This window comes from Epargyreus clarus, unplaced genomic scaffold (assembly GCF_041222505.1).
Source record: "Epargyreus clarus isolate Ecla_fem2 unplaced genomic scaffold, WU_Ecla_fem_2.2 ptg000026l, whole genome shotgun sequence".
Lineage (NCBI taxonomy): Eukaryota > Metazoa > Arthropoda > Insecta > Lepidoptera > Hesperiidae > Epargyreus > Epargyreus clarus.
In genome coordinates, this window is record NW_027332233.1 from 8,839,360 (window position 1) to 8,864,113 (window position 24,754).

A 24,754-nucleotide genomic window follows, 5' to 3' on the forward strand; every position below is an offset into this window, starting at 1 on the left:
GTATAGAATATATATACTACCTACTCTACAAAAATCTATTGTCTATGGATAAAAAAAAACCCAACCTCTTCATTGACATGCACGTGGGCAATGCCACAGATAGTCGTAACAAATATAATAACGCAATACCTTTAAGTCTTTCTTAATTTAATGAACTAGTTGGTGGAAGTTTAAATTTAATATAGTCTTTTAAATCCAGGTTTGTCCTCTATTAAGTAAACTAATTTATTATTTCAGATCACCAAGAGGATGAAATGCTACTTTTGGATGACATGACAACAACTGTTCGGCCGACACCTGGATTCTTACTAACAACAACAACTATGCAGCCGGCCGTTACCCAATTAAGTCAAGACTGTGTTCACGACGATCAAATATTCGCCGACGGAGCGCTAATAAAGACTGAAAAAGCATGCGAACACTGTTATTGTATGAAAGGAGATATTGTATGTGTAGTTCAAGAATGTGGTACACCTATGGAAAATGAAGGCAAAAATTGTACTTCTCTTCCTCCTCGTCAAGGTCAGTGCTGTCCAGATACATACATCTGCGAAGGTGATGAACTTGCAACAGATGTTACCACTGATAAAATAATTGAAGACATGACTACATTATCACCGCCAAGAAAAACTGAGGGTAGCGGATACAGAAATGAACCAGACGAACCTTACACAGACTTGCCTATTTTCGAGGGAAGCGGTGAAGAACAAGCAACAACTTTAGATACGTCAGGCACATTCACATCGCAAAAGCAAACAACAGAAATTATTGATGAATTATATGCACCGACAGAAGAACCTCTTAAACCTAGTCTTAGCACAATAGAACCAGACAAAGGACTAAATACAGTACCAGATGAATTAGAAGAAACCACTGCAGATTCTCATTTACCAGCAAAAACTACACAATCACATGAATTATTAACTGGCACACCGCCTTCTATCATAGATGAAACAAAAGAAACAGATGTTATATCTAAAACAACAACTTCTGATTACCATTCCCCAACTGAAACAGATAGTTTTATATCGAAGGAAGACGAATTGATTATGACTACTAAATCTGCGTCCGATGCGTATACTGAAGGATTAAAAACAAGTACAGTTAATCCAGAAATAGAAAAAGAACCTACAACATTTGATGATATTGAAAAATTGACTACACCGCGTGTATTAGAACCTTCTAGTTCTGAATCTAGTACATTATACGAACATCAAGATAAGGCTACGACCCCACAATTCACAGGTGTTACAGATGTAGAAGATACTTTACAACCAATACTTCCTACAACCTTGGTGCCAAAGGACTATTCTGACAATGAGCAGGATAATAAACACGAACAAGAGCAGGATACTTCTCTTACACCTGAAGATATAGGACATGCGACAACTGCCACAAGTATAACAGAATCTCTCGAAACAACCTCCATAAACCCAGTTGAAAATGAAATTCATGAGGACGTCTTGCCACCTGGCCGAATTCCAGGCGAAGGAGACTGCCTTCTTAATGGAATTACATATAAAAATAACTCAAACGTGCCAAATATCAATAATTGTCATTCAAGCTGTAAATGTGTCAGTAGCATTGTCAAATGTGATCCAATAATATGTAGTCCTCCACCAGAACATATGGAGAATATGAGTGATTGCCAACCTATATATGATACTCCAGATGCATGCTGTCCAACATATGTATGTCATTCTCGAGAAACCATTCCACCTGAATCTCATAGTCAAATGTCCGGAACCGAAAGTCCAAAACCATCTCCTGGAACATCTGAAAGTGAATGCCAGGGAGACGAATGTAAATCAGAACCAACAGCTTCAGCGTCTCCCGAAGCCGAAGAGGATGTGAAAGATTGCAAAGATGGCGCTTGCATTGAACACACAGAAACTAGTTCAGATAGCTCTCTTGCTTTGGAGCATCCAGAAAGCTGTACTGGTGATTCTTGCGTGCCATCTAAAGAAAGTTGCACAGATGGAAAATGTGAACAACCACCAACTAGTGAACATATTTGTAACAATGAAAACGGGTGCCAACCATCAGAAGCGGAGCCGTGTGATGGAGACAATTGTGGAGTTGGATCTGAAGTTACAATCCCCAAGGATCAGACTCCAATTTGTCAAGATCCAGAGGGATGTAAAGTAAGTGATACGCCTGAAAAACCTAAGCCCGCTTGTGAAGGTGATGACTGTAGTAGCACACTCGCCAATGAAGAACCAACTCAAACTGAATGTACCGAAGAAGGCTGTAAACGAAAGGACCAAACTCAAGAAGAACATAAACTATCATCAGAATGCTCTGGTTCTGATTGTTTAACACAAGAGACTACAGATTCCACTTTAAAGGATCAATCATTCAAAGAAACAACAACAGAAACAATTGAACAAGGCTATTCAAAATTGCCAGAGTCAGATGAAGAAACTCAAAAAGCAACTCAAACCGGAGACCAACAAACTGAGAAACACGACATTTCTCCTGAATTCTCCACAGAGAAATCAGAAATCGTGACAGAACATGAAACTGATGGCCATGTTACAGAAAAAGAAGAATCTTATACGACAAAGTTACACGGAACAGAGGCAGAGGAAGCTGTCACTGAACAGTACAAGGAACCAGAAGGTGAAGACCATCAAACTTATACAACTAAATCTGAAGGACAGCCAACTGAATCTCTTGAACACACTGTAAAAGAAATGTTCACTGATAGACCAACTGCTACACAATATGAAGAATACTCAACTGAATTGCCCAAAGAGGATGTAGGTACAGAACAGAAAGATACAGAAATATCGCCAACTGTTGGTATAGAAACCGCTACTGAAACATTACACGTACATATTCCACATGACGTAGAAAAAGAAGATACGACAGAAACCGCTAAAGTTGATGAATTTACTGAGAAACTTGGAAGCCCTACAGAACCCTCTAATGTATATGTGACATCGTCTAAAGAAACGGAAACTGGTCTACCTGAACAAGAATTCACTAATGAACAAGAAATCGTTACAGAAGTACCAGTAATGCATACGACACGTATAGACGAAATTATGCCATCTGATACTGAAAAAGTAGAACCAACAGAAACTATGAGTCAAGAGGATGAAAATACGGTTTCAGATTTAGGAGGCGCAATAACACAACCCTCTGTGCCAGTATCACATGAAATAACTACTGAAAGTTATGTTAAAGAAGACGGCATTACAGGGTTACGTACAACACAGCAATCAATTCCATTAGAACAGTCCACCGAGTCGGGCGAAACTAAAGTAGAAGAAATGGTTACAGAAAAAAATTATGATCATCCTGATGTAGTTACTGAAGCGATACAATCTGAAACAACAGCGTATGAAACATATGTTCCAGAAAAAGAGCCTTCGTATCTACAAACTACCCATACTCCGCTAGAGAGTGCAGATGAAGGCACGGAAACTACTAAACCGTCTAAAGATGAAGAATATGATTCACCACCAAAGACGCTTGAAACGATTTCGGATGCACAGAACATTGACACAACACCTGGAGGAACTCAAGAATACGTGACTTCTTCCGTCGGTTTAGAAACACATGACACAGTATCCGTCACAGAGGGTAAACTTGAAATTCAAACGCAAAATGTTATTACTGAACAAGATGACATAATCTCACCAGAAACTCCAATGAAAGAAACGCCCTCGACAGATACTTCTGAAGGTGAAGGTGATGAAAGTAGCACACAACATCCCGACAAAGATGTTACAGACATACAAGAATCAACAACTAAGAATATAGACGAAAGTAAACTTCCTTCCGTAACATCAGAAAAAGCAGAAGCGCACACAGAAACGCCAGATCACGATTTTAACGAAATGAGCACAAAAATACCTGAAACTGCACCCCAAGAAGATACAGAAAATGTGACACCTAGTGTAGTCGAAACTGATAAAGAAGAAATTACTGCCAGTCCGATTGCTAAAGAAACAGAAACTACTTTGATACCTGAAATGATTTCTACAAAATCTGATGAATCTATTTCCTCACAACATGAAGTAGAGAAGGAAACTTCTGATGCATTAGCTACAAGACGAGAAGGAAGTGAAACAGGAACAACAGAATCTTTGAAACAAACACAGGAAGAAACAACAGATCAAATAGATAAAACACAAACAATTACAGAATCTGCTATTTCTGAAGAAACCAAGGGAGAAAGTACTGAAACGCCATTAATACCAACAAGTGAAGACCATACTTATTCAGACAAGATACATGATTCTGACAAACAAACTGTTCCGGTATCTATAGATGATATCAGAACCGAAGAAACGCCGGTATTCTCCCCTACAAAAACATACGAAAGTGAACAGCCGGTAACTGAAACTACTGACTTCGAAATCAAAGGAACACATTCAGATGAAAAAATACAGACACCAACAGAATATCCTCTAGCGCATGAAACACAGACTCAAAAGGCACCTGAAATGGTAACACAGCCCCAAGAAACAGCAACGAAATCAGATACAGATCTACAAACTGAAGAAGAAATGTCCACTCCTTCAACACACTACATTAAAGAAGAAGATAAAAAGACTGAGTCTCCCTTGTCTCTTGTAACGGAAATAGAACAGCCAAAGGAGACTGTTATTGGCTCTGAAATAGACATAACAACACAAAGTCCACACATACCTGAGTCTCATGAAACCGAGCCAGAAAAAACATACACAGATGATACAATAAAGGAACCTGCCATGCATGAAACTGAGCCAGGAAAACCGTTCACAGAATCATCTACTTCCACCTTAGCGGAAAAAGAGTATGGCTCTGAAACACCATCTCCGGCTTATCCCGAGAAAGAAGGTCTGCCAGAAAGTTCTACAGCAAGTGTACCTAAATATACCACTGTTAAAGTTTTAGATATTCATGACGAGGAAAAGACGTCATCTCCAATTACCGATGATGCTAAAGTAGATACATCTACTGATACTGATGAAAAACTAGCTCCAACTACTGAATATAAAGAAATTATTACATTTGCGCCATCTACTACAAAACCAGATTTTGAAATAAGTCCACCCGACCTTTCAGGTGAATCTTCCACAGGAACAATTCACCCCCCGCATTCAGAAACCTCAGAAGGATCTTTCGCGACGGAAGAACAAGAAACATCTACAAAATCGCAGGAACCTGCCACTACATTTGACCATGTATCAGAAACATTACCGCATGATAGACCAGAAGAAGAACATACAACCAAACAAATAGAAGATGGTATTGAGGCTACTACTGTAAGTAAAATAACAGAGCCTTTAGAAGACCATGTAACTGTTGGAGATCTCCAACAACCAGAACACGAAACAAAGGTAACTACAGAACAACAAGATAAATATACAACAATGCCAGAGCTATTTACAACCAAATATCCAGAGTCATTCGAACATGAAAAAGACACGGGAGTTCCTGAAGAGGAATCTAGCAAACCAGAAGATAATACTGTAGTACCACATGAATACATAACTACGGGAGGACCAATTTACACAAAGCAAACTGAATCTCCCGAAATTCATAGCACTGTACTTGATTACGAGAAACCTACTGAAGTACCACAATCTCTTGATACAGAGAAAGATATAGTAACACCAGCTACTCAAGACGTAACAACGTTAAAGGAGGCTACAATAGATAATGTTCCGGAATCGCCGTCCGAAGGAATTGTAACAACAGAAAGTTCAGAAACTGAATTAATTGAAGATGGTCATAGACGCACTCTATCACCAGAAGAAACCGTTCAACCTGGACAATTTACGGAAGGACATAAGATACCATCTATGGAACAAGTAACAACAGCACGACCGGATATGATCAAAACACCGGAAGTGGAGCACCCTGAACCAATAGAAGAATCGTCTACAAGCATACCAGAAAAGGAAAGTGTTACATTAGAACACGCACATGAACATGAACATGAACATGAACATGAACATGAACATAAACATGAACATGCACATGAACATGAACATAAACCTGAACATGAACATGAACATGAATATAAACCTGAACATGAATATGAACATGAACATGTACATGAACAGACTCCAGTAGAATACGTAACGCCGATATCACAAGTCACAGAAACTGATATGGTACATACTCCAACGTCAGCACCTCATGACGAACAAGAAATACCTGTTGTTACGCAATCTATAGATACACATATTACAGGAGTGCAAGATATAACCACAAAGCAAACATATACAGAACGTGATGACAGCGAAAACTTACAAACTGAATTACCTACAGCAGGTGTGACTGAACAAGGTGAAATTCCTGAAAAGACAACTGTTCATGTACACGTACATATTATACCTGTAGAAGTACCGTCTGAACAAACAGTACCACAAGAGTCTGAAACTGAAACTTCTGTACCAAAAGAAACTGAATCTTCTGTGCAAATTGAATCTCAAACCATACCCAGTGAAACAGAAACATCGGTATCAGAAGAAACAGAATTAACAGGACCCAAAGTAACTGAAGCTTCAGTACCTGAAAAGGCGGATACTTCGCTTCCTGAAGCGACAGAAGCATCCATAACTGAGGTAACTAAAGTGGCAGAACCTGAAGTAACTGAAGCTCCAGTACATGAAATAACCGAAGTTGCAGCAGTTGAAGTAACTAAAGCTCCTGTGCAAGAAATTACTGATGCTGAAGCACCTGAAGCAACCAAAGTTTCTGAACAAGAAGTTACTGAAGCCGAAGCCCCTGAAGTAACTAAAGCTCCAGTACAAGAAATTACTGACGCTGAAGAACCTGAAGCGACTAAAGTTTCTGAACAAGAAGTTACTGAAGCCGAATCCCCTGAAGTAACTAAATCTCCTGTACACGAAATTACTGACGCTGAAGCACCTGAAGTGACTAAAGTTTCTGAACAAGAAGTTACTGAAGCCGAAGCCCCTGAAGTAACTAAAGCTCCTGTACAAGAAATTACTGACGCTGAAGGACCAGAAGTGACTAAAGTTTCCGAACAAGAAGTTACTGAGGCCGAATCCCCTGAAGTAACTAAAGCTCCTGTACACGAAATTACTGACGCTGAAGCACCTGAAGTGACTAAAGTTTCTGAACAAGAAGTTACTGAAGCCGAAACCCCTGAAGTAACTAAAGCTCCTGTTCAACAAACTATTGACGCTGAAGTACCTGACGTAACTAAAGCTCCTGTACAAGAAGTTACTGAAGCCGAAGCCTCGGAAGCAACTAAAGCTCCAATGCAAGAAGTTACTAACGCTGAAACACCTGAGGTTACCAAAGATTACGTACACGAAATTACCGAGTCCCCTGATGTAACTAAAGAACCTGTACATGAAATTACTGACGTTGAAGAAGCTGAAGTAACTAAAAAATATGTACAAGAAGTTACTGAAGCGGAAGCCCCTGAAGTGACTAAGGCTCCTGTACCAGAAGATACTGAAGCTGAAATCCCTGAAGGAACTAAAGCTCCAGTACAAGATGTATCGGAATATTCAGAACCTGAAGTAACTCAATCTTCTGTACCTGAAGTATCAAAAACGTCTGAACCTGAAGTAACTGAAATAACAGTACCTAAAGTAACTGAAAAGCCAGTATCTGAAGTAACTGAAGCTGCAGAACCTGAAGTAACTGAAACGGCAGTACCTGAATTAACTAAAGTAGTACCAGAAGCAGAATCTGAAGCAACAGAAGCTTCGATACACAAAGAACCTGAAGCTCCTATAGCTGAAATGACGGAAATTTCAGTACCTAAAGCAACCGAAGCATCAGTATCCGAAGGCACGGAAGCATCGGTATCTGAAGAATCAGAAATACCATCACATGAAGGAACAGAGGCATCGGTACATGAAGAAACAGAAGCATCAGTACCAGAAGCAACAGAGCCATCGGTACATAAGGGAACAGAAACATTAGTACAAGAAGGAACAGAAGCATCACTACCTGAAGTAACTGAAAGCTCAGTGCCAGAGGTATCTGACACTTCAGTGCCAAAAGAAACTGAACCAGTCATTATACCTGAAAGCGCCACATACGCAACAAAGGATGAAAAAGAAACAAGTCCAGAACCATCGCCAACCACAGAATCAGGGTATTCTTCATCAGAAACCACAGAATATTTAGTTGAACTACAAGAACACAAGTTCGATCAAGAAACTTCGTCATTTGCACCTGTTGATAAGTATACAACAAAAGCCCCTGAATATTCTCAAACAGAACGTGGAGATCAACCATTAGACACCGACATAGATAAATCTACACAAGAAGACGTCCAGGCGCAATACACAACAAAGGAACCGTTTACAGAAAAAGATGAAAAATTAACTACTCTATCCCAGGAACAACCTAGTGAACACTCTACAAAATCTAGCACAGGTGAAGAAATGCATCCTGAGACTGAATTCACAACTGAGAAAGTTTCGATATCATCAGAATCCCCTGCACCTGCTCCAACTGAAGAAAGTATTCACACAATATCTTCTGAAGCACAAGGTTCGACAATATTGCCAACGGAGAGTGTGTCATTAAGTGATCACGACAAACTTACAACAATTGACTTTAAGCTTGACACCACGACGGATAAAAAGTATCCAACATTAGACACTGAAAAGGCCCCTGAACCTACGGACCAAACGACTGGTCTTGAAGATGAATTAATTCCGACCGTAACAAAAGCAACAACAGTAAAAACTATCGAAGAAACTACAACACACTTACCTATAGTTGATGATAAAATTACTAAACCTGAAGAGAAACCAGTCGACTCATATCAAACAACCGCACCTGAATTGCCCAAGCCTGGTCTTAATGAAATGCAGCCCACGGAAGAAATTCCCTCGCCAGATTTCCCACCAGGTGGAACAAGCGGATATGGTCAAGAACCAGACTATGTCGAAGAAGATCAAGCGTTTGGACCGGGAACTTGTCGTTATGGTGGCAAAGTTTACGTATCAGCTCAACAAATACCGAGAGACGACCCATGTGATTTCTGTTTCTGCTTTAGAAGTGATATTATTTGCTTACAACAAAGTTGTCCTCCTCCAATCCATGGATGTCACGAGGAACCAATCCAGGGCTTCTGTTGTCCACGCTACGAATGTCCAGTATCAATGGCGACAACTCTTAACGTCACAACTACTACTACCACTACAACGACCACATTGCCACCCCACTTCTTCCCTCACGCATATAAGGGCGCTGCGCAAAGAAGAGGTTGTCAAATAAAGGGACATACATACAAAGTTGGTGAAGTGGTTAGAGCATCGTCAGGACCATGTTTACATTGCACGTAAGTGTTCTAATTTTATTTTAACATTTAAATGAATAGAGCCCAAAGTTGAGTTTCAAAACCCTCTATAACTTTGATTTGACTCGGAAGTAACTATTAGTGTTTATTTAAATTTTAAAAGTTATACTTGTATAAATACTTAAACAAAGTTTTTTTTATCAAATTACAGATGTGGAGGCGACGGACAAATGAAATGTGATCCCAAGGCATGTACACCAGAACCAATGCTACGACAGATGATAGCAGCCGCCGTTTCCGCGAAACGGCGAAGGTGAAATACCTCCTAATATTCACCAGCATGCACGAGAATATCACAAGGATACTAATAAAAAAATATCTGTGTGATAATAATAATTTCTATGTATTCTTCTATGCACAAGAATAATGCTCAAATTTCGCGATGGTGTAGATTAAGATTTCGTGTCATATGTAGTAATTGATATTAATAATAATTGATTTCCCACAAAGTATTCCGTGGCACGCACAATCCATTTATCAATAAATTAACTGTGACTGTGATTAAAATAATTGTATGTATAATTTTCTGAATCAGATTTACAGTTTTGAGTCTTACGGTAATTAAGGCTTATAGTGAATATCATTTTACAAAAGTCAGTGCCAAACGATAGTTCTAGGTGGTAAAAAATGCGTTTATAAACGAAGTATTCATAATTTTGTATAGCGACCGGAACGGAGCTGAAAATTGTGTGCAACCGTTTTTAAGTAAAGTTAAGCTTCGTGGGTCCCATTAGATCGCCGAAATCTTGACCATTTAACATGTAAACTTAAAATGATTTACCGATATAAGTTTAGTCAGTTCTTTGTTTTTACACGATGTTACAGTAAGTGTCTAGTATCGTGTAAATATGAAGTAAGTCTTAAGGATCCCTGATGTTGTAAATGCCTTACTTAATTTGTAATAATTTATATATTTTAGGTGTATAGTACTTAAGCCATGTTTTGAGACCAGTGACTATTTTAATTTAGAAGTAAAAGGTCCCTCAAATCAAACTCGAAAAGTGTCAGTCGATGCATCACTGTTAGCTATAGCCTTGGCCGACGCTTTTCCTTCTTCCACGTCTTACAGAAAGCGACATTTGTTTCTTGTTTTCTCTAATTCGTGGAGGTTAAAACTAGCACTTACCTACTTAATAAAGTATAAGCGTTTTGTGAAGAACTTTTACAATATGACAAAAGATAAAAGAATATTATAGGATCTTTTATAACTTTTGATATAAAAAGTGCTAGGAAAGGTCATTGATCGAAATCGACAGATTTAGGTTTGTACGAAGGTCGTGGAGACTGTTGCGATCGTCTCACATCGAGACAGACGAAAGCGAGCGATTGCATTCATTCGTACCAACCTTCTTCTGTGTATGCAGGTTGTAGTTATATTTTCTTATTTATTAAATTTTATAGCAATAGTGATACATATTTCTTTAAACCATTAGCAATTTATTGAATTGTTTCAAGCAGTTGTCAATGTCAATTAAATTACAAAATGTTTTCAGTTTATTTATGTTTTACCCAAAAATGCTATGGTCTAGCTGTCTGTGCAACTGTGCAAAGGAGATTTAAATAAAATATTTCAAACAAAGAAAGGTTTTTATTGCTAATAAAATTATCTATTATTATTTCCCATTCCCGCACGTATCCCATACCTCACATTTCTATGTACTGTCGAAACCAAAGAAACAGCTTTGAATCGCTCGTTTATAACAATCACTACCGATAAACTACCTTACTATTTGGAGTAGTCAATACGTCAAGTACGAGTAACATTGGCATTTAGAGCTTCAAATCCTATGAACGAGAAACAGAAAGTGAAATCTAATTTTGGTTTATTGACTCTACGCCTCTAAGCATATCTACCTAGATTGGACTCTATAACCTACTAAATTTTTCTGCACATCCCTACGGTTGACTGGGAGAAAATGCTGTTTAGCATTAAGTCCGCCTTTTGCACCACATTGTTTTTAACATGGTCAATAAAAAGTAAATAAATATATAAATAAATAAAAATTATATAATTCTTCAAATCCAACTACAAGAAAGAATTATAGTCAAAGTAGAGAATTATGATAAATAAAGACATGTACATTGATAAAGTAATAATTTAATAACAATTTATTCCTGTTATTTGTAGTTAAAGTTTGGCTCACTTATAAGTGAAATTATCATACATGTGCTTTGGTATACCAAAGCACATGTATGATAATTTTTAATAGGTACCTATTGTCCTTCCGGATAGTACCTAAAAAGGCGAATGTTACTCTCTTCTGGATGTAATATTCGCCTTTGAAAGTAAAATAACTCAAAAGGTAATGTAAAGGTAAGGTAAGGTAAAGGTAAGGTATACGTAATAACTAATAAGTATGTTTATTGTTAATGCACCTAATATTTAAAAAATACACATTTGATTAATTATTGTTATAATAAAGAGCCATAAAGCCAAAAATAAGCATTACCTTACTTACTTCTTAAACCATATCACTTAAGTACTATTAAAAATATTTAAATATGAATAATTAATAAAAAAAGAAAAATAGGGCTGGTATAAAATTAACGTTACCATTTCTATACAAATGAATTAAAGAAAATTCTTTAGTATCGTAAGGTAGTAATATATAAACAAACAGCGCCAGCGTTTTATAAGGGTCGAGGGATTAATATTGGACCACTTCGTCAACCACCGTACAACTTGTAGGGCCCGTGTCTTTAGCCATGAGGTCTTAGAGCTTCCTGGCATAGCTAACAGATGGCGCGCTTCACAAATAACGTATCATTGGGCTTTTTCACTAAATCTGAAGTAAGAATTTTTAAATATTTTAGTGAATTGGCATAGAAAGGAGATAAATACTCATAATTGCCTTTTAGGTAACCAGATCAAATGCAATTATATCATTTGTCTCAATCCACATTTGCACCACTATAAAAAACACAAACAGATTATTTACATATTTATTTCTAATTGTAAGCTACGTGATGTGATGTGCTTAGGTACATCACGTTTTTTAATATGTCAGTGCACTATGGTAAAATATTGATATAGCTAGTATAAAAAACTATTTTTGCAATATAGCTACAGCTGTACCGCAATTGTATTTTTGGTAAAATAATAAGTACGCAGTAAGATAGAATTATAAAATGAGATGTTCGAATTTGGTATCCATGACCTTGATGATTTGGAAACCTTCAAAAGGCACTAAAGACCTCCCGGTGGCCGTCCTCAACGCTTGTTGGAAAACTCCGGGATCTCCGACGGAACGCAACCAGAGTCCTCCAAGCGCGATGTCCCGATCGGGCTCTGCCCTGAGAGAGCAGTTTTCGCTCCTCCCACACCATCTGATGTTCACGACGGCATTCGACCACACATACCGCCATCCTTCCCTGAGTCGCTTATTGGACGGCTAGAGCTCCCACTCTTGCCGCCCGCAACCCTGGAAGCCCCCTTTTAGTCGCCTCTTACGACAGGCAGGGGATACCGTAGCCCTATTCTAGTCTTGGAACTACAGGAACAATCGATGAGTACCTAATAGCGTATTTACGATCAGTTCAAGATAAAACTTTTTTTACATATTAGGTATACAAGTAACAAACGAGCATGCAGCCCACCTGATGGTAAGTGGCTACTACCGCCCATGGACACCTGTAATCAACACCAGATAAGATTATATTTCTACCCGAGGTTAACCACAGATGTGTTGCTACCTTTAAAGACTAAGTTGGAACGCCTTAGAAAATTTTATCTTCCTTTACACAAAGCGAAAAACAGCAGCTCTTAACACTGCTCTTATAAGGCAGAAATTGGTGTGACGGTTGTGACTCCGAAATCGAACCACAGAGGATTAAACCAGCTTTAAAATATGCAAATCGTTATAATTTTAATAGAATTATAAATTATTCTATTAATAAATTTTTGCTAAAAGTGTGCTAAATAGAAAAAGAAAATTATAATTTTCATATCCAATTATTTCATATGACTTTGTTCCAAATTTAGTTCAAGAGAAAATGCGTATTTTGTTATAATCAGACTTTTTACACGTATTTACACACGTTGAATAAAAACGTTACGTTACGTTACATTTTACAAACGGTACGTTAAATTTTACACACGTTGTTAAATTGTTATTAAGGCATTTAAAAATAGATCCTTGGCCAGCAATGGGACGACGACTACTTATAAAATATACCACGAAGATAAGCTAATTAAATCGACTTATTGAATTGATCACGTAACACGAGCTTTTAATTAAAATTGCATTTCTAGATACAATTTACACAAAATAATCCCAAAGTACCTGCACAACCTAAATATTCAAACAGTGTAAATACCTGTTCTTGAAGTTGCTCCTGCAACTCTCTTCAACTTTTCTACTTTTTGTTCAATAATCATAACATGGAAATACCATTTGGATGATGGCGTTCATAAATATTGCATAACAGTATTAGTTAGTGTTTGTTCGATATTGAGTTTAGTTCGTAATCTGATTAATCTTGGAATGTCTCTATAATGGAAACGCCTGTATGTTTGTTCGTTTGTTCCACCAAGGAGAAGTATAAAAAGCTGTTTGAGCTCTGAGTTTTAAGTATAAGTTAAATTCTTTGAAGCACATTAGGGACAGGTGCAGGTAAGAAAATATAAAATCCGTATACGACATATATAAAATAAGGTAGAAGAAAGAGAACATCTATAATATAAATATAAGAAGTATTCACAAATCTGTTTTTTTAAATTATTTATTTGGCCAGTTCACGAAGAAATTTACTGTATTTGTCACAGATAAATATTCACGGTTTAGTTTCATGACTTGTAAAGCTTTCATTAACTGAAATAATATCATCATGTACGTACAATTATGTGTTAAACAGGGCTATTAATTATTTTATTATCCAAATAAAACTCGAACAAGGCTTATCCATGTTTTCTTAACATGCTATTTGTTACCTATGTAGAAATATGTACCCTCAATTTGAATAACGCCGTCTCCCTCGCACCTTCCTTCATTGATCTCGCCCATCTCACTCTATCCCATTACTTTTATATTGTTCGCTAACTTTCTTGTTTGTATAAGCAAATACACGTATTTGAAAGTTTGTATATTTGTAGCTTGTATTGTAGGTTTACTGTTATAAGTAGGAATGTTTTAGTATTGTTTTAAACGTAAGGTACACACATACTTTATTCTGGTAACACCCTATTATGATTTTGTATGAGATTATAGATATGTCTTCAATATAGTGCAAAAGATAAAAAGCCTATGTGTACATCAATGTGTGTACCCGCACAAGAAGAAACTATTAAACTAACTATTATACATTTCGTTGTATCAGATCATGTCATGTCATATCAATACCTATATTATAAAATAAATAATATTAATTTATTGGTACCTTGTTTTGCAAAACGATTTTAGATGTTGGTGTTTTAAAATTCGCTCTCATTCCTACCATTCCCGAAAAGGTCAAAAAAATTACAACTTCAAAAATCTTGAAACCGTTATATTTCAAAAGTGAGAAGACTTGTTACCGATTACAAAAATTATAAATACTGGAAAGGGATTTAATTTGCATATACCTTTAGGATATGAAAATTACTTCTAAAGCCATCTGTTGTGAAGTGTCAAAAAAGTCGCCGACAAAACAGTTGTTATAATAATTTCCATTGGAGCCCTATTTCGTGCTGTAATAATTCTGCATGCAATAGTTCTGAATATTTCGTTTCATTCGGAAAAAAACATTCTTCCTTCATCCAAAAATCATCCTTTTGAATCCCCATTTTCATAAGAAACGCCAATAAACCGAAATGTAGAGCCTATTAGAGCCAGTGTAGAGCCTATTAAAGTAGGTGTATACCAAAAGGGTAGAGCATATTATAACGTTACCATGCAAATAAAGTTTAAATTCTTATTTATTTATCACACAATTCAAATATAATGTGGTAATAAACACATTAAATGTGGTACACCCTATTTCATGGGGACATTTATTTAACGTTGAACTCATTATACTTCATTCAAGTACGTCGGCACCACCATCACAACTTCCTCGTGTGTAGCACTGCTATGTGTGTTATTTGTTGATCTGATGCTTCAGATAGAACTAGAATTCTATGAGCTAAGCCAAAGGATTGACATTATGAGATATTCATTTTGGGACAAATAAGCAGTATAAAAACCCACGAGAACTCATAATGAACTCAGAATGAACGCAGAATGTTAAAAGAATTAGAGCATAGTTGGGAGTGAACTCACGAATCCATCAGGTATTGCTTGACATAAAACTTCACTCATTGTTTAACAAAGTACTTTTTGGAAGTTGCAAGGTACAAGTACTTTTTTGAGCTAACAAACATGCATTCCATCTGATAATGAGTGGCCACTGCCGCCTGTGGACTTCTGTAATCAACCCCAAATATAATGAGGGCCTTACCTGATATTAGCCACAGAGACGGTGCTACCTCTGAGGGGTAAGATTGATTGCTTCGTATTAGTGTCCCTCCGTCAAACCAGAACATAGCAAAGCTTAACACTGATGTGATCTGCGTCAAACGTTACCCCGCTGTCTTCATCAGATCATCGGGCCGTAAGTCGGGGATTGATTTATACTCTTCTTGTAGATCAGATGAAGTATAAAGCATATTCTCGATTGGTATAATATTAAATATTAACATGTTATAATTAACCTCAAGAAGAACAAATTGTGTGACGATTGAGCCGATGTAAAATCTCACAATCTCAAAAAAGTTGCTTATTGGTACTTATACTATGGTAATATATTAGTTTTTTTAGAAGTACATTAACTTCATACTTCCACAATTTCGGTTTTTCATTCTAAGCAGAATGTACGCATTATTAACATTAGATTTACCTACTTATTGATATAAATATAAAGTTGTTCAGAGAAACCATATTTGTGTACAGCGGAGAGAAATAGCAAGGGTTGCGAAATGGAAAATTTATTGCTAAGCCTGCGTTTCGCCGTGGATTCATCAAAAGTAACCACTTGGGTTTGTTTTGTTTTGAGACGTGATTTAAGCGTAAGATTGGATGCAACTTTTCAAATACTATTTATATAACACTAGGCTGTTTCCTGTGGCTTATTTATAATAAAAATATAGCAAAAAACGTACAGTGTACAATAATGCCGCCCATGGCCGTCTGTAATCAATCTCAGATAGGATAACGCGTTCTACCTGGGGTCAGCCAGATATGCATTGCTACCCCTGAGCACTAAATTGGAATGCCTCGTCTCGTCTCGTAAGTAACCACACCCTTCAAAACAGAACATCTTAGTAATTAAGATTGCTAATAGGTATAAGGTAGAAGAATAAGTGATTATAATATTAAGCATGATCCTTTAAGGCTCATCTTAATTATAACTACTCCATGTTTTACAGGCCGAATCAGGCATAATGTCTGGAGTTGTACAGTAATGAACTGTACATTTAAATGTAAAGTATAATTTAGTCTGACAAGAAGTAGCGCGAGAAGACGAAACGCAATGAATGTCGCGTATAGACTATAGATGAATTGTCTAAAGGCCAAAGTTGTATTTTTTCATTAGGTTCGCGAGTTCGCGGGCTTGCGGGTCGCGAGTCGCGGCGGGCCCGCGGAGTCCCGTGCACCCACCATCCCGAAGCCGCGGCGCCGCCCCGCTCCGTTCGCGGTCTCCATGGCGACCAGCTCAAATGACGTATCGATCCCGCGAGGGGGTGGGGGCGCCCGCGGGGTGGCGCCGCTCCACCCGACCCCCCGGCCCCCCTTGCACCCCAGCCACCGCCACTCGACCGTTGGCCCATGCAAAATGACGGATGTAAAGTTTGGATATACCTCCTTGGAAGGAAATAATATTTTCATTAAAATGAAAATAAGGTAATGTTTTTGATTTATATCTTTCCGCCACAAATATATTCGGTTTGAACGAGGCTCGGCCCCACAGCTAATGTTTCCGGAATAAAGTCTACAATTTTGAAGCAATATACATTCTAAGATATTATGTTTCTTTTAAGAGGGCTATTAATTATAATAGAGTAACTATCAATAAATATTTATCATATTGGAATTAACCTATATAGTCATAATTATTATACTGATATTCAGTTACACTAGAATTATGATAGGCCAGACCAGCTTACAAACCAGTAAATCTTTAATTACTTAATACGAAAGTACACGAACAACATTTTTTATTCATAACAAGTAGGTATCTATAAACATTCTAAATTGGAAAGATAAAATACTAATAACCGATATTTAAAAAAGGTTATTACATAATAGTACACAAAAATATTGTAATTCAATAATACCAACCCCGTCAAATATCGCTACAAAATTACTATAGTCTATACCTACTCTATTTTTTATTTGTAACCGACCCAAGCTCAAAAATCTTCTTCAATCTCGTAATAGATGGCTCTGTACATATTTAAAGTTATGATCAAGAGCAGTAAATTATGTAAGAGCCAAGAATCAATAGTTATACAAGACATACTCTACAATTACGCACTATACAAAATCCAATTTTGTATGATAGCCCACAACATCTGTATAAGCGTAATAACCTCTATAAACTTCATAGAGTCTAAAATGAAGCTCAGCAAACATGTTTACATTAGTATAAATTAGTTATCTTACCAAGAATATTAATTTCATGTAACAACAAAACTAATTTAACTTATTTTGTTTTTAATACACAAGTACGTACCTACCTAAGTACATTCATAGTTCAAATTTCGCAATTTGCATTCAAATAAATATTTTTTAAATCAAGTCATTGCTATGTTTAAACGTCTCTTCTAAAATTTTGTTTCAAACATTAACATAATTAAGTGGTTCTCAAAGTTTTCCCATTATAAACTTAGCGAGAAATTTTATTTTTCCCTCAAGTCACGCGTCTCTGTGTGCGCGCGTGTGCACGACACGGCGAATTGGATTTTCTCTAGTGTGAGTAAACCTACTTTTGCCAACAGAACAAGGAACTTCTTGGAGATTGTTCGTAATAATATTAAAAGTTATTAATTATATTTGTGTTATGTAAACTACAAATTTGTATTGCTTGAAGACTAAAAACGCATACGCGTACTTAATATTCATATACGAATATCGGACACTAAATAACTGTACACATGAAGATGATAGGAACAGAAGCTCTAAGCAGACGTCCGTCAGCACATGTAAATGTAGCAACCATATCTATACAATACAAATTAAATTAATTTTTAATTGATCTTATTATCTCGAATGAATCATTGTTAGTTTTATCTGAAATTCACACCGGTAATTTCAGACAACTTAATATTTTTAAATTAATTGTAGGTTACTAAGATGTGTATACTATGCTATATATATGATAAAAAGCTATGTTACTCAAAAAAGCAATTTAAAATCCAAACGTTTCAAAACCATTATCAAACTCAGTACGTTTTATTTACACTTCCTACATGACGTATTGATTAGATTCATACAAAACACTAATTACCATAGAACAATAGTAAATCACTTAACATTGCATTTATTTCCTTGCAAATATTACGACTACGTCTAGTCAACCACAATAATATTGTAATGTATGTTATTTTAATTATAAGTCTACAATTATACCATTATTATTTGCTTTTATTTAAGAATAAAGAAGCAAACAAGCATAACAAGCATAATTGCAAGCACCACTGCAAACGCAAGATGTGGCAGTGGTATCTCCATCTTACTGCTGCAATTGTCCAAGTTGAAAAATTTTATTATGAAGTAACAGGCATAAATATAAATAATATTTAAAATAAATTGTCGCATGGACGACTCCATGGTTTTAAGTTTCAGTCATAACGTCTTTCCTCGATGCGAACCAAGAAATATAGATCCTCGCGAGCAAAACCTGTACTAAATCACTAGTCTGCATTATTACATACATATAATTCTACGATCAGTAATAAATACCCGCGATGTTGGTACAAAACATTTTGATTTTATTTTTAGTAAATCAAGTATAAGTTATGTTTAGTAATAATATAGTAAAATCGTAGATCTTCAACATACTTTGTTTAGTATATTTGTATAGTTAATATTATTTTATATTACTATTAACATAAAAAGTAATCGTGGATAAAAAGTTTCAGTTTTAAAAACCCAGTTGTTGACACTCATTTAAATCGATTCATTTCCCCCAACGCCCCTTTTAGTGTCTTTCAGTTTCATCATCAGACCCCTAAAATCGTCGAGACCATTTAAATAGTTTAAAGATGGTGAATTTTAGTGTATTTGGTCAGAGACACTGTAACCGACCTGCTTCCTCATTACACACACATTCTGCACATCGTCATAAGGTGCCGCTTTATCACTCGAAACTCGATGGGTTTATGCCTACCAGGTGGAGACCACCTTTCATCTTCAACATCAAAATAGACCAGTGATGTCATGATGATGTGTGTGATTTGATGCTATATTGATACGATTACTGTATTTCCGTACGGATGTAACGGACCACTGCTTTAGAAAGCCCAAAATATAACTACCTATATATGTCGTTATAGCGCTCGTTAAATATGAAATAAGATGTACAAGCCTACTTAATCAAAATTGTATACTAGAGATGAGTGGGTAAACCTGAACCCGTTTTCTATATTTCAGTAAATGCTATCTACATTCAGTCAGATCTAGATGGTTGTATAAATAACAAAAATATGTTATCCATCTCGTATGTTTATGCGTCACGTAGAACCTGACTCGAAATATATGTGAAGGTGATATCTCCAAAAACGAACCATGAAGGGTTCTTCTACCTCAAAATATATTACAAGCAAGATTATAACTTAAGATTTAAACTTTTCAAAGTTTATTTCTATTCAATCTTGTAAATAGTAATTTTATTTAGTAAGGTTCTACTTCAATTTAATTCGTACGCTTGATATATAATCCAATGCGGTTTCAAATGACATCATTGATGTCAGTATTTTCCCTGTTGCAAAATCAAATTCTACGCCATACCTTCGCAGTTACTAGAAATGTGGCATTAAGAATAAACGTTAACTTTACCTCTTTCATATCTGTTAATAATCTATGATGATAATAATATTATACTTATTATATCGTGTTTTTCTCTGTTGAGCACGGATTTCCCCTCAAAGTAACGAAGATCTAAGGCTTAGTGAACCACGCTGTCCAAACGCGGATTGGTAGATTTCACACAAGTTTCCTTCGATCGAAGCTTACTCATGATGTTTTTCTTCACCTTTAAAACACATTGGATAAATTAGAGTTCTGAGCATCGAACCCCAGACTTCAAAATGTCAAATATCATACTACTAGACTATCACTGCTGGATGGATTTATTATATAGCTTAGTATATAAAAAAACTAGAACTGTTTGGGACTAGTTTTAAGTATATCAAGCCAAATATGTAATAAATTTTAAGGTGGTAGAACCCTTTGTGGTTCGACTCCGGCGGCACCACCGCCACACCTATTTCTACTTAATAACAGCATTGTTAGGCGCTGCTGTGTTCCGTTTTGAAGGGTGTGGTAAGGGAGACAGACTTTTCCAAGGCGTTCCAGCTTAGTCCTCAGGGATAGTGGCGCATCTGTGGCCGACTTCAGGTAGAAATATCTAATCCTATCTGGGGTTGATTACAGATGTCCATGGGGGGCAGTAGCCACTTACCATCTGGTGGACTGCATGCTCGTCTGCTACTCCTATATTATAAAAGGAATATATATCAATTATTCATGCAAAGTTACGTTTTAGAAATTATTATTTTAATGGTAAAACTAAATTCAAAAGCGATCCCAAAACTATCAATTGCTGCAGACCAATGGAATCCTTCGATCAAATAGTTGGTTGATCGATGGTTGGAATCACTTTACGTGATTAATATTTGCAATAACTGTACGATTTACTGCACAATTTATGAAACATCAACTTGACATGGCCATTTTTTGAATCGCCGTTGGCAATATGATTGAAGATAAATTATTTTCTCATAGAAACCATTAGCAGGTCTTTTCAATTGCAATTATTAGAAAATAATGAAAATCTCTATCATTCACCATCACTCATTTTGACGATTAACAAACTAACAATGTTTATTTGAGTTAAGTATATTATTCTGACTAAATTCGAAACTTCAGTTACCTAAGGCTGTACCGTCAACCGTACCGTGCTACCGTCAAGTCACTAGTCTACGGCTCAGGCGGCCAATTTGTTGTTTAAGCGACTGACAACTGACGAGGAAGTGAGTGAAGTACATGTATTTTTTCAAGAGAAAATTGACAACAGTCGATTATTTATCTATGCGTCTACACGTTAGGTCCGTACCAGACATAAAGAAATATTTGGACAAAGACGGTGCTCACACATTTGAACACTTATTTGTTTCATTGTTTTAACCTGTCACTCATGTCATGGTCTTCTAGCAACTGAACTTTGTGCATGTGTAGCTCCGCACATACTTGAAGTTAGATCGCTTTGATGTACGCTCGAAATACCGACAACTGGCAAAGTGAAATTATTTGAAGCTTAGAAAGAAATACTCAAATACCCTTGTTTCATTTGAACATATATTTAAACATGTGTTTAAATATATGTTCAAATGTTTGTGCTATGTCTGGCACGGGCCTTATAATCAGATATATAAGCTACTAAATAGTTCTCGAGTAACTTTTCACAGTCGCGTTATAGTAATCGCTACAACTACCAGTTGCTTAAGCGATAGTTGCGTAAACGATAGTAGCCAATGGGCAGTCAGCCTAAACGCAATTTATAATTTGCATGATAAGGTTTTAATACTAAGACATTTAAATAAACTGACTCTCGTAAAACATGTCAACTACAAACAAACCATATTCAAAAGTTAATTATTTTCCAATTAATAAATAAAATAAAAATACTTACTCCCAGAGTACAAATACAGTTTTGATACTTAACTATTATACGTACAGCCGGTAACCGCCTGTCTAGACGTAATATGTAGACGTATGTAGACGTGTGTATCAAAGTGATCTGCAATCTGCAACCCTAGTTGCCCGATGGCAATTATATCAAAGCTTTTATGACAGGGGCGCACAAAATTGACCTATGATTTTGAGCTTGTCTATGAACATATTTGTAATTTTCATTAACATGACAAATATGCTGATGCAATTTAGGATTAACAAAAGCTTTTAATAAGTTTATATTATAGATATTATGATGTAATTATTATAGGTACGACTATTATGATGTATTTTTTTTCTGTGTATGATTTCAACACTTTTTATTGTCTATTATTTATAACGTTTAATTTAAATGTAAAAAGAACTCTAGAAAAGCAACATTAATGTCGTTTCTCTAAATTTCTAGGCGATAACATTTTTTTTAAAGTCCACTAGATATGAAGGATCAATATTATAATATACTTGTATATTTAAGTATCCAATGAGTAAGAAGACCATCTGGTGCCAAGTGGCAAAAGCCGCCCATGAACATCTATAAATTATCAATCCCGATTAGGAATACAGTACTACTGGAGATCGAATTCCCTTGTGTATTTCCCTTTAAACCAAGAAACAACTTAACACTTCTGTTTTAAGACTGAAAATATAAAAATGTGGTGGCCTCTGGAGTCGAACCACCAAGAGTTCTAATTTTAAGAAGTAGATGAGGTAATGATGCATTTTACACCTATTCAGGTAGTTACGTTAAATAGGTTAGTAAACTGATATTAACAGTTATTGCGAAAAATCCGTGTCACAAGCTTATCATGCTAACGTGCCAGAGTTCGATTGCAACTTTTCTCGTTTCAAGTTTGTTTCCTGTACCCTTACCATGAGTTTTCAAAACATCCCACAAGTTTACGTTACGTTTACTCAATCCATTATTCTGTTCCGTTTGCTTCAGTAGACGGAGTAAACGTAACAATAAGTAAGTGCTCAAGTCTTTTTGTCTGCCTCACATGTTCGCAAAAAAGAGAGACTCTAACACACATAAAGCGCCATTTTGTCAATTTAGACATTTAATGTTACGTTACTAACACTATAGTTCGGATACAATCCGCAAGGGGCGCTGATTGGAATTTATACGGGCAAATACGTAAACAAATACCAAAACGGTCATATTTGTCAAAACGTAAAAACTCATGGTAAGGGTACTGGCCGGGTAGATATCTAAGTAATGTTAATATCGGGCAGTAATGCACTTTGCCTGTGTAATTTCGAGAAAACGGTGATGTATTTTGTGACTTTTATTTATAAGTACGAAAGTTATTATGTTTACTTACAACCCGTTCCATGATACATCTTTATATACATATTTATATATATATTTCTTATGTGCGTGTGTATGTCACTGAACTCCTCCTAAACGACTGGACTGATTTTGATTTTGAATCTGTTGTGTGTGTTCAAGGGGACTTGAGAATGGTTTAGATTCACAATTTAGTCCGTGGGAAAAGGTTTTTTTTTAATTAATTTTTAATTCGTAAGTAGTTATATAATCGGAAACTATGCATTTGATCAAGTGATGATCTTTAGCAAAGTTGTTGTCCAAGAGCCCACGAGGGTTTGGGAGTTGGTAAGACCAATTTTCGACAGATGGCACCACTGTCATTCCAATGCAGGTACAAATTTTACGTTTTATGTATGTCATATTATTTCTTTAAAATGCGGGCGAAGCCACGGGCACCACTAGTTTACCTATAATTCTCCAGTGCGGTGAAACCTTTTCCCAAAGCAGACTCGCCCCGCAATTTAATTAAGTTAAATTAAAGTTGAAAACAAGGAACATGATAATATTATTTATGATTACAAACAAGAAAATCATACGTTTTATATAGTAATATAATTAGATAATGATTTATAACGTACGTGATTAGTCGTTTTATATCATTTTACACTATTTTCTGTAATATTTGTAAAGTCATTAAGTACAGTTAACAATTTCTCTTCGAAACCGGTTTCTCAATTTGAACAAACTTACTTTATGTAAGCTTTATGGCTTTGAACAAGTTATTCTGTAAGCTAATAACCATGTCGATACTTTATGATTAAAATTTGTAATTAATTCTGTTGATATGATTATTTTCATATTAAAAAGCTTTCTTAATAAATTATGATGAATTAAGTACTATTACTTCTACCAGTTACCACATGTGTATACGATAAATGTATGTATGTTGTCTTTATACTTAATTGTTTTCTACTTATTTTAGGGAAAGTAGGTTTTGTACTTTGATAATATTTACGATTTATTCAAACGTATTATATTACATACATTGCATATATTTGGCCAGGTGCAATAATTATCTAGCCATATCTCTATCTAATCTAAAAAGCTCTGATGGAGCTTTTTGATATTTTTATTAAATGACATGCAATAATAATTATAATTTCGATTTGTTGATACAAGGGAACGATTGTGTAGGTACTTGTATAATAGGACGAGACACGTCCGCGTCGCCCCCTCCCCGGAGTCCCGCCACCCCCGAGCCAGCCCGCCTGCACTGGA

At 36.1% G+C, this 24,754-nt stretch overlaps 1 protein-coding gene across 1 annotated transcript in view; it reads left to right on the forward strand.

Moving 5' to 3' along the window:
* LOC140752981 (uncharacterized) overlaps nt 1–10,881 on the forward strand; it is a 33,439-nt gene extending 22,558 nt beyond the window's left edge. The window contains exons 6-7 of the mRNA XM_073087316.1: nt 238–9,280; nt 9,450–10,881. Of these exons, the coding sequence (XP_072943417.1) occupies nt 238–9,280; nt 9,450–9,555 (9,149 nt within the window). The 3' untranslated portion in view covers nt 9,556–10,881. The remainder of the gene's footprint in view (nt 1–237; nt 9,281–9,449) is intronic.
* The last annotated feature ends 13,873 nt before the right edge of the window (nt 10,882–24,754 follow it).